The 12,106-nt window shown below is 44.4% G+C and overlaps 1 protein-coding gene across 9 annotated transcripts in view; it reads left to right on the top strand.

Annotated features, from left to right (window-relative positions):
• Positions 1 to 12,106, top strand: part of cadps2 (Ca++-dependent secretion activator 2) — a 454,296-nt gene that overhangs the window by 317,686 nt on the left and 124,504 nt on the right. For all 9 annotated transcript variants that reach the window (XM_078416922.1, XM_078416921.1, XM_078416924.1 and 6 more), the window contains 2 exons: positions 1,268 to 1,455; positions 9,221 to 9,322. In XM_078416922.1, coding sequence (XP_078273048.1) covers positions 1,268 to 1,455; positions 9,221 to 9,322 — 290 coding nt within the window. The remainder of the gene's footprint in view (positions 1 to 1,267; positions 1,456 to 9,220; positions 9,323 to 12,106) is intronic.

Genomic DNA, 12,106 nt, shown 5'->3' with positions numbered 1-12,106 from the left:
TCAGTCTGAAGAAGGGTCTCGACCCGAAACATCACCCATTCCTTCTCTCCAGAGACGCTGCCTGTCCCGCTGAGTTACTCCAGCATTTTGTGTTTATCTTCGGTGTAAACCAGCATCTGCAGATCCTCCCAACACATGAAGTAAAGAATATGCAGGGACCTCGTGTTTTACATGGGGTTTATGTGCTTGAAAAGCAGTGCGTAATTCAAAAATGCGTAAATTAAACATATGTGCGACTATGCTGCCAGCAGTAAATTTAAGCGCATTATTCCAAAATTGTCAGCGTTCAAATCACTTTGGTATTAAAGGAACAAACATGTTATTTCAAAATGCCCTAGCTTATGGAAGAACCATTCAGAAGCCTGATAACAGAGGGGAAGAAGTTAATTGACCCAACAGCTCATTGCAAATACCAATCCTTCAGTCACCCCCTTCGTTACTATGTTAAGGGTCCAGGGTAAATGCAAATATATATTATGAATCCAGGTTTGGATCACAGATTATCAGGAGAATAATCCAAAAATCCATAATCCAGGGCGGCATGCTGGCCCAGCGATAGAGTTGCTGTCTTGCAGCGACGGAGACCCGGAATCGATCCTGACTACCAGTGCTGTCTGTGCGGAGTTTGCACGTTTTCCCCCTGACCGCGTGGGTTTTCCCCAAGATCTTGGTTTCCTCCCACACTCCAAAGACGTTACAGGTTTGCAGGTAAATTGGCTTGGCAAATGTAAACATTGCCCCTCGTGTGTAGGATAGTTTTAGATTTTAGATTTAGAGATACAGCGCGGAAACAGGCCCTTCGGCCCACCTGGTCCGTGCCGCCCAGCACATTAACACTATCCTACACACACTAACATTTGCCCAGCCAATTAACCTACAAACCTGTACGTCTTTGGAGTGTGGGAGGAAACCGAAGATCTCGGAGAAAACCCACGCAGGTCACGGGGAGAACGTACAAACTCCGTACAGACGGCGCCCGTAGTCAGGATCGAACCTGCGTCTCCGGCGCAGCATTCGATATAAGGCAGCAACTCTACCGCTGCGCCACTGTGCCACAGTGTTAGTGTGCGGGAATCGCTGGTCGGTGTGGACCCGGTGACCCAAAGGGCCTATTTCCGCGCTGCATATCTAAACTAAACTAAACTCAACGTGGCTATATTTTTCCATTGTTTGAATCTTCAGATTTGCTATTATCTTGTGAACCACGAGATTAATTCTAAAGTGCAGCACTCTTATAATTTACAATCTCCTTCTGCTTTTGCCGCAGGGTTGGTTTAGTCCCGGCCAGGTGTTTGTGCTGGATGAATACTGCTCCCGCTACGGGCTACGAGGATGCCACCGCCATCTCTGCTATCTCACGGAACTGATAGAGCGCGCAGAAGGAGGTACCATGATCGACCCCACTCTACTCCACTACAGCTTCGCCTTCTGTGCCTCTCACGTTCACGGCAACAGGTAATCCATTACGTCAAAGCTCACCAGCAAATATAGTGTGCCAGAAAGGTGGTGACCTGTGTGCAAGAGGAGGAAAGACTTGGAGATCCTCCACTCCTTCCCAGCTGGGTGGATCGTACGTAGGAAGGAACCGCAGATGCTGGTTTAAACCGAAGATCGACACAAAACGCTGGAGTAACTCAGAGGGACAGGCAGCGGGACGGGTGACATTCCGGGTCGAGACCCTTCTTCAGACTCAAGAAGGGTCAGTCTGAAGAAGGGTCTCGACCCGAAACGTCATCCATTCCTTCAGCATCCATCAGGAGAATGAAGGATCCGTCAGCGTTTGGATAGGCCATTTGTGTCTCCTAAGTCTGATAGAATTTTTAGAAGAGGTTATATTTAAGAGGATTGAAGTGGGCAGGGCAGTGGACGTTGTTCATGAGAACTTCAGCAAGAACTTTGACAGCCCTACGTGTTAGGCTGGTCTGGAAGTCAGATAGTATGGTGAGCTCAACACTTGGACTCACATTTGGCTTGGAGGAAGGAATCGAAGGGTAGTTGAGATTATTGAGGTTATTTTTCCGATTGTGGACTTGTTATTAGTGGAGTGCCGCTGGGCACCGTGAATGCTCACAGTCTTTGTCCCAGGGTAGAACATTCTAAAACTACAGGGCATAGGCTTATCATGATAGGGGAGAGGTCTAAGAGAGATCTCGCTGATCGGAATAAAAGGACGTACCTTTAGAAAGGAGCTGAAGAGGAATATCTTTAGTCAGAGGGTGGTGAATCAGTGGAATTACTTGGCACAGACGCCTGTGGACGCCAAGTCAATGGGTATTTTTAAAGGTGGAGATTGACTGATACTTGATTGGCAAGGAAGTCAAGGGCTACGGGGAGAAGACAGGAGAATGGGGATGAGAGGGAAAGATAGATCAGCCATGATTGAATGGCGGAATAAACTCGATTGGCCAAATGGCTTACTACTCCTACGACATGAACATATTGTCCAACTTTTTCACTCAGAGGATAATCCGTATTTGGAATGATCTGCTAGCGGAATCTATAGAAGCAGATATAATTGTTGGGTTTTAGAGGGTTTTGAGCTAAATGCAGGCAAGTGGGATTAGCCCAGTATGCCAACTAGGTTGATATAAACAAAAGGTCATAAGGAGTTGAATTAGGCCATTTAGCCCATCAAGTCTACTCTGCCATTCAATCATGGCTGATCTATCCCTCCCTCCTAACCCCATTCTCCTGCCTTCTTCCCATAACCTCTGACACCTGTACTAATCAAGAATCTATCTATCTCTGCCTTAAAAATATCCACTGACTTGGCCTCCACAGCCTGCTGTGGCAAAGAATTCCACAGATTCACCACCCTCTGGCTAAAGAAATTTCTCCTCATCTCCTTCCTAAAAGAATGTCCTTTAATTCTGAGGCTATGACCTCGAGTCCTAGACTCTCCCACTAGTGGAAAACATCCTCTCTACATTCACTGTATCCAAGCCTTTCACTATTCTGTATGTTTCAATGAGGTCGCCCCTCATTCTGCTAAACACCAGCAAGTACAGAGCTTGGCTGACATAGACAAGAGGGCTGAAAGGGCCAGTTTCCGTGCTGTATAGCTCAATGACGCTAAGATGCCCATCTATGCTAGTCCCATTTGCCCATGTTTAACCCATATTGACCCAAGAACCAGACCACATACATTTAAAGTGAGAGGGGACAGATTTAAGAGGAACTTGAAGGACAAGCTTTTCACATAGAAAGCGGTCATATATGGAACGACCTGCCAGAGGATGTAATTGATGCAGGTACAATGACAACATTGAGAAGGCATTTGGGCCGGAACATGGAGCGGAAAGGTTTAGAGACATATGGGTCAAATGCAGACAAATGGGACCAGCTTCACGGGGCATCTTGGTCAAACTGCATGATTTAGATGAGTGATCTGTTTCCATAGTATAACTCTGGAGTATTGCGTGCAGTGTCAGTCTCCTAATTTGGGGAAGGCCATTCTTGCTATTGAGGTTGTGCAGCGTAGGTTCACCAGGTTAACTCCCGGGATGGCAGGACTGTCATATGATGAAAGAATGGAGCGACTGGGCTTGCATTCACTGGAATTTAGAAGGATGAGAGGGGATCTTATAGAAACATATAACATTATTAAGGGATTGGACACGTTAGATACAGGAAACATGTTCCCGATGTTGGGGGAGTCCGAAACCAAGGGCCACAGTTTAAGAATAACGGGTAGGCCATTTAGAACTGAGATGAGGAAAAACCTCTTCACCCAGATAGTGGTGAATTTGTAAAATTTTCTACCACAGAAGCAAGTGGAGGACGATTCACTGGATGCATTCAAAAGAGAGTTAGATAGAGCTCTTAGGGCTAGCAGAATCAAGGGATATGGGGAGAAGACAGGAACGGGGGTATTGATTGTGGATGATCAGCCATGATCACATTGAATGGCGGTGCTGGCTCGAAGGGCCAAATGGCCTACTCCTGCACCTATTGTCTATGTATCTATGACTCTGACTACATTCATCTTCCTTCGTTCAAATTTAGTGCAATACTGCTGTTATGCCCATTGTGCTGAGTATATACTTGTAACTGACTGAATAGTTTGCATTGGTTTGATTCTGAATTAAACATTCTATGGAAGAAAAGAGCCTGAGTCGTTCAAGCTTCAAATGGAGCTGTGTTAACAAAGCTGAGAAACATGCTCAAGGTAACAAGCTCTGGAGGCTGAAGCGACCCGGAAACAACTTGCCTTTACTTGGTGCTTTTGCAAGAGGGCCATTCTAAGCGAGGCCTTTCAAACAACAGTAGCAGTGTTTTGGAAACACAGGAGTTGCTGGAAATCTGATGTGGGATATGCACCTCTGCATCGGCTGCTGTGCAACGTAGAGAGGCCTGGAGATTTTTGGAGGGTTTGTTGAAGTCTTCAAATAACAGTTTCCACCCACCCTCCCCATAGCCTCCCACACACCTGGCAAATCATCCATGCTATCAATCCTAGCAGCTAATATAGGCCCATGCTTATAATTTTATATATATATAATTATTATTTTTATAATTTATTAATATAATATATGGTATATAATATATTATACATATAATAGCATACATATAATGTATGCTATCATACGTATATCATATTATTATATGCATATGTATAATATTGTATGTATATTCAATGTATTGTTATATGTATACTCTGATATACATAGGATTTATAATTATATATATCAATTTTTCCAAGTTTTATTTTAATTTATAATTATATATATTTATAGCATTCATCTATATACTAAAACTCGTTTGTTTGTTTGTTTGTTTGTTCCTGAACTACAGCCAAAAGGGTGCACGATAGCGCGACAATTTTAGGCCCACCTTACTCACCGTCATCCCTTTGGTGCTAATGGAAGAAGTTTAATTGAAATCGGTGTTATATTTTTAAAGTTATTCACACATTAAAGTTTAAATCTATCTCCTAGGGAGGGAGGGAGGAGGGAGCAAGAAAGGGGGTGGAGGGAGGGGTTGAGGGAGGGAGGGAAGAGGGAGGATAAGGGGGGTTGAGGGGGATGGAATGAGGGGAGGGGGAGGTGAGGGGAGGGGGAGGAGAGGGAGGCAGGGGAAGGGGGGAGGAGGAGGGGGGAGGAGAGGGTGCTGCACCAATGCAGGAGAGGTTTGGGCCCCACAGGTCCACTTGGTCTAGTATAATATATATATTGTATGTATGCTATTATATGTATATTACATTAGTATATGTAAACGTATAATATTAATTATAATTATATATAATTATAAGTTTAAAAAGAACTTGGAAAAATGGAAAGCGTAAATGCAGAAATTGAAATCAAGGTGATTGCAGAAAGTGAACTTCACTTGCTTTGTTGCAGTGCCAACATTTCAACAATACTTATAACCCTCTCCCCCTTTTACTCTCCCCTCCCCCCTCTTTCCTCTCCCCCCGTCCCCCGCTCTTCCCTGCCTCCTTTCTGGATGTGCACCCATTTCTCCCCTTTCCTTTTCCAGCCTCCACCTCTCTTCCAGCTTTCTTGACCCTACTATAATCAGTCCGACGTGAAGCATTTGCCTAGCCATGTTCTCCAGAGATGCGGTCTGACCCGCAGAGTTACTCCAGCACTCTGTGTCATTTTTGTTGTTGTAAACCAGCAGCTGCAGTTCATTGTGTCTCAAAAGTACCTTGCTGACTGCAATGAACTTTCTATTACCTAGCATTTTAAAAGATGCTGTATCAATGTTAAATCCTTTTTTTTGTTCTTTTTTTTTGCCGGTTAAAAGTGTCGTGGACTTTTCTGAACATTCGAAAGAAAGTAGTGCAAGTTTATTTTGAAGGTACCATGGCAGAAAGCCTTGGCTTTGTTACATGACATGACAGTGCTTGTTCCGGGGGCAATGTAAGTACAGCCGAGGTGACAGAATCTCAACACCTTGCTGATACTTGTTTCAAATGCGGGTTGTCTAAAGTGACATCTTCTTGGCTTACCTTCCTCACCTGTCAGTTCACATCCATTTCGCCAGCTCTTGACGGGCCTGGCTTGGAATTGTAGTCCACTGGAGGGATCTCGAGCGAGACAGTAACCTCCAGCACCTTGCCACTGACTCCAACCTTTTCTGACAGCTCAAAGCAGAGTGCACGTCAACCGAGGATTACCATCTTCTGCTCGTCATGGAGCTGAAGGGAGGTGACACACTTCCACCTTCTCTATACCGGGACCCGGTTCATTCATATCATATTTACCTCACCGTTTCAATGCTGGGCCCATCACTTGTTCTGCTTTCACATCCCAGCTTCAACCTCGTCATTCCACTCGGCCAAGCAGGTCAATCGAGTCTGACAGAATGACATTTGCAAATAATAAAGCAGCACGTCACGTTTTGTGAAAAATGTCACCATTAGAAGGTGACAGCCTGTGTCACCCGCGATGCCTTGCGGAGCTGAAAGGACCATGGCTATCACTGTCACCAGTTAACCTGGTGCGATCTCTTCTGATGTGAAACCCTGTTATTCTGACTGCAGAACTTTGCTTCATTTCATTGGGTGCATTTCTCTGAACCAAAAGACAGACACAGAATGCTGGAGTAACTCAGCGGGACAGGCGGCCTCTCTGGAGAGAAGGGATGGGTGACATTTCGGGTCGAGAGCCTTCATTAGACTGAAAGTCACAGGAAAAGGGGAACGAGAGATATAGACGATGATATGGAGAGATACAGAAAAAAACTAGACCAAGTGGACCCGTTGGGCCCAAACCTCTCCTGCTTTGGTGCAGCACCCTGTCCTCCCCTCCTCCCCGCTCTCCTCAACCCCCCCTCCCCTCTCCCTTCTCCCCCAATCCCCCCTCCCTCCCTCCTCCCCTCCCTTTAAACTTTAAAATGTGAATAACTTAAAAAATATAACACCGATTTCAATAAAACTACTGGCATTAAAATGAATGAGAGATGTGCAATCAAAATGTTGGTTCTTTGCTCTGAAATTCTCATGCACTGCAAATCCTGGTGTAAAGAATAATGAGACTTGACTGTTGCCTAAATCAGTACAAATTGCTCTACAGTTGCTGAGTAGAGCTCATCCAGAGACCAAGATTGATGTCGGAGATTCAACGCCTACTTAGAATTAATAATTATTTTTTGTGCTGAAGATTTGTTTTGACAGATATCATGCACTGTGACCTGTTGAAACTAATTATTATTTTTACACTGCAAAGAAGGAGGGTAGATTACTCGAAGTGTTCCTGCATGTAAAATCTTCAAAACTTGATCGTGGATTAGTTTGGAAAATGTGTTATGGCCAAGCAAAAAAGCTATGATGATTTTTTCCTGATAGTGGAAATAATTTTATGTTTAAATATTTGAATACATAGAAAACATAGAAAATAGGTGCAGGAGTAGGCCATTCGGCCCTTCGAGCCACCACCGCCATTCAATATGATCATGGCTGATCATCCAAAATTAGTACCCCTTTCCTGCTTTTACCCCAAATCCCTTGATTCCGTTAGACCTAAGAGCTAAATCTAACTCTCTCTTGAAAACATCCAGTGAATTGGCCTCCATGGCTTCTGTGGCAGAGAATTCCAAGATTCACAATACAATAGTTTTTATTCCTGAAGAAGGGTCTCGACCCGAAACGTCACCCATTCCTTCCCCCCAGAGATGACATCTGCCCCACTGAGTTACTCCAGCATTTTGTGTCCATCTTCAGTGTAAACCAGCATCTGCAGTTCCTTCTACTCCTCCACAGGCACACTCCCACCTGCACCCTCCGCTCTGCCGCTGCCAATCTCCTATCCCCCCCCACATCCGGACTAAACTCAGATCCTGGGGGGACAGGGCTTTCTCCATCGCTGCTCCCACCCTATGGAACTCACTACCCCAAACCGTTAGAGACTCCCCCACACTCACCACATTCAAAACATCGCTGAAGTCTCACCTGTTCAGTACTGCCTTCAACCACTGAAGGTCACTTCACCTTCTGTCTCCTTTCTCTGTTCATTTATTTATTTACTTATTTATCTATTTATTCATTTCCCTATGTTCTCAAAATCTCTGTAAAGCGCTATATAAATAAAATGTATTATTATTATTATTATTATCTTTTCCTTTATTTGTTTAACTTTAATCCCCATGAATTTTGAAATGTTCTCTTTGGACGGAGTTAACCCCTTCTCAATTATGGTCTCATATCAATAACATTTTACTCACATTGATGTCAATGGTTCAATGATTCTTTATTATCACATGTGCCAAGGTACAGTGAATTTCTTTTTTTTTGCATGCTCTTCAGTAAATTATTACGACGCATAAGCAAAGATTAATCACAGATTGAGTGCAAAGTGTATGGAAATAGTCCATTGATACCATATGTCAGAGTCGCCAGATTTTGGCGTCATTTTCAAAGTCCAAGCTGCAGCTGGCCATAAAGGCCCCTTACAGCAGTCACCTCGACTTGGACCGTCCAGCGCGAACAGTCGTCCCTCCCCTCGCCCGGCCACCATTCGACCTTTGTGTCTCGGGGCGCCTCCCGCATCCAACCCGTGAGAGTGCAGAAGGTAAGGGCCCCAGTTGCTGCCTCACAGCGCCAGAGACCCGGGTTCGATCCTGACCACGGGTGCTTGTGTGCACGGAGTTTGTACGTTCTCCCCGTGACCTGCGTGGGTTTTCTCCCGAGATCTTCGGTTTCCTCCCACACTCCAAAGATGTACAGGTTTGTAGGTTAATTGGCCTGGTATAAGTGTAAATTGTCCTTAGTGTAGGATAGTGTTATTATGCGGGGATCGCTGGTCGGTGCGGACTCGGTGGGCCAAAGGGCCTGTTTCCTCGCTGCATCTCTAAACTAAACTGAACTAAACTAATCTAAAAAACAAATAATGTCTATGGGACATTAATCTAAAAAACAAATAATGGGAAATGAAGAATGTTGGCATAGAGGACATATTAAGGACTCGAGTAACATTAAAAGTGGACGGACACAAAAAGCTGGAGTAACTCAGCAGGACAGGCAGCATCCCTGGAGAGAAGGAATGGGTGACGTTTCGGGTCGAGATCCTTCTTCAGACTCTGAAGTCTGAATGAGTCTGATTGCCTCATTGAGTAACTCAGCGGGACAGGCAGCATCTCTGGAGAGAAGGAATGGGTGACGTTTTGGGACGAGACCCTTCTTCAGAGCATAGCATGGTCAGGTTGGGCCAAACGGCCTGCGCCATATGTACCACCTAATCCTATGCAATTTTCTATGGTGTTATCTTTCCTCTTTCAGGCCTGATGGAATTGGAACTGTAACGGTTGAAGAGAAGGAAAGATTCAACGAAATTAAGGAAAGACTTCTCCGTCTCCTTGAGAATCAGATCACTCACTTCAGGTAATCTGCTTTTTGTTTTCAGAATATTTACTCACTTGAGATTTGTGAACGTCTCACATCTGGGCCTGGTGGCTGTGATTTTCTTTTTCGAGTCTGGACGTGTTTGAGAGAGAGGACACGACACCAGACAAACTCCTCAATGTAAACCCCACGTTAAGTTGATTTATTGACCGTTCTTGATCTGCATCTGTACCGTTTGCTGCATGTACATTGACAGCAAGGCAGTGGATCAATGTACGTGAAAGTTACTCCCTGCAATCCCCGCGTGTAACTGGTGTCGATTTTCCATGCAGTATATTTATCCTTGAGAGACAGCTACTTGGGCTTAGTTTAAGAGTTTAGATTCTGCACTGACTTCCTACTAAAAGTTGCCCATCCCCTTGATGTAACGTGAAGATCATCTGTTCTAAGTTTCTCCCCCCCCCCCCCACCCCCACCCTCACAACTACCTCCCTCCCCACTTGCCCTCTCGATGGGGGTATACTTCACTACAGTCCTGAACTACTGTCTACCTCACTGGTGACCTTTGGATTAACCATGAACGGACTTTGCTGGTTTTATCTTGCATTAAACGTTATTCCCTTATCATGTATCTATACACTGAATGGCTCGATCGTTATCATGTACTGTCTCTGCTGACTTGTTAACACGCAACAAAGGCTTTTCACTGTAACTCATTACACCTGACAATTAAATAAACTGAAGAACTCTAGAACTGCGGATTGGTCATAATTGCACCATGTTTAAGGTAGACAGTCAGAACCTTTTTCCACAGGGTGGAAATGAAAATGTCAAAGTCCAGGGGGCATAGCTTTAAGGTGAGAGTTTAAAGGGGATGTGTTGTGGTACAGAGAGTGGTGGGTGCCTGGACAACGAATTTGAGGTTTTTAGATGGGCTCGTGGATATGCAGGGAATGGAGGGGATATTGATCACGTGCAGGCAGAGAAGATTTTGGATTATAAATATGAACAAAACCACTGATGTTACAGCGGCAACTGTCAATTGCCTCCTTGCATTGTACGCCAACTCACTCAAGGAATTTAATTGTCTACTTTGGATTGAGTGGGGAAAGGAGAAAGTGTCATTCGTGGTTCTGAATCTTGTTCAGATGCCTCTCCTGAAGATTAAGATGTGGTACACTAAGGTAGAGCAAAAACACAAAACGCTGGAAATGCCCTGCAAGTCAGACTGCTTCTGTGAACAAAGAAACAGAGTCAACATTTCAGATTGGAGACCCTTCTCACTGCTTTTTCTTTTGGAATTACAGTATAGTCATAGAGATATACAACATGGAAACAGGCCCTTCAGCCCAACTTGCCCATGCCGAACAACATGCCCAATCTACACTAGTCCCACCTGCCTGTGTTTAGCACATATCCTACTAAACCCATCCTATCCATGTACCTGTCTAAATGTTTCTTAAACATTGGGATCGTCTCTGCCTCAACTACCTCCTCCGGCAGCTCGTTCCGTACACCCACCACCCTTGGTGTAAAAAGGTTACCCCTCAGGTTCCTATTAAATCTTTCCCCCCTCACCTTAAACCCATGGTCCTCTTTATCTGGAGTTTTGTTTTTTTGATTTTCACTTACATTAAAGTATATTGTGGGACCCATACAATTTAATATTTCTATGGATGCCTGTAATTTGCACCACTATGTTCAACTCTGATTAGCTTGTAACTCTGGAGATGACAGCAGAATATTAGCGCACAAGCAAACCAAAATCCTCGTATTGTACAAACCCACATCCTTTGGACAGAATGAGAAGCAAAACATATTTGGCTAATAAATTACGATTATGATTATGATTAACACAACCACACAAATTTCTGAAATTGAGAATTTTAAAGAGGTCTTTTAGGGCATTTATTAAAATAGCAGACAAAGTCATTCCATGTAAAATACTATTTTTACAAATACGCATCCTTTGGACAGAACGATAAGCCTAACAGTGCACTGTTAAATTGACTGGCCTCCACTCCAACACTTACCCTGGCAATTACACTAACACCAGAGTCTCTGTCCAATTTAAAATAATGACAGACCCTGCAATCGTTGCAAGCAAAAGAGTTAGTGTGAATTGGTGAAGATTGAGTGTTGTGTGCATCTCAATTTCAGCTCATTTGATCTCAATTCCATAATCTTTAGAAAATGAAGCTTCAGTTTGGGGCTCCCTTTAGAGCCAGCGTTTTGTGTCAGATGAATGGATTTTTAATTCTAGCCATTTCAATGCAGTCACCAGCCGGTGGCAGATTCAGTCTGAAAGCCTTGCATTGTGAAGACTGTATCCCTCAGTAGCCTGTCAGCGATGCAGTGAGACTAGCAGAAATAGAGTCACAGCACGGAAACTGGTCCTTTGGCTCAACTCTTCCAGCTCAGTTTAGTTTACTGTCACGTGTACCGAGGTACAGTGAAAGGCTTTTGTCGCGTGCTAACCAGTCAGCAGAGAGACAATACATGATTACAATCGAGCCACTTGCAGTGTGTAGATACGTGAGAAGGGAATAACGTCTAGTGCAAGGAAATACCGACAAAGTCCGATTAGGGACAAAGGCCCGAGGGTCACCAATGAGGTAGATGGTAGGTCAGCACTGCTCTTTAGTTGTGCAAGGATGATTCAGTTGCCTGATAACAGCTGGGAAGAAACTGTCCCTGAATCTGGAGGTGTACTCCATGCCGACCAAGATGCCGATCTAAGCCTGTCCAATTTACCCGAAACACGAGTCACGGGGGTGGCGGTACAGTGGCGCAGCGGTAGTGTTGCTGCCTTACTGTGCCAGA

The sequence above is a fragment of the Rhinoraja longicauda genome, chromosome 20, assembly GCF_053455715.1.
Source record: "Rhinoraja longicauda isolate Sanriku21f chromosome 20, sRhiLon1.1, whole genome shotgun sequence".
Lineage (NCBI taxonomy): Eukaryota > Metazoa > Chordata > Chondrichthyes > Rajiformes > Arhynchobatidae > Rhinoraja > Rhinoraja longicauda.
Note: the sequence above shows the minus strand (reverse complement) of the source record. Positions and strands in the feature narration are given on the sequence as shown.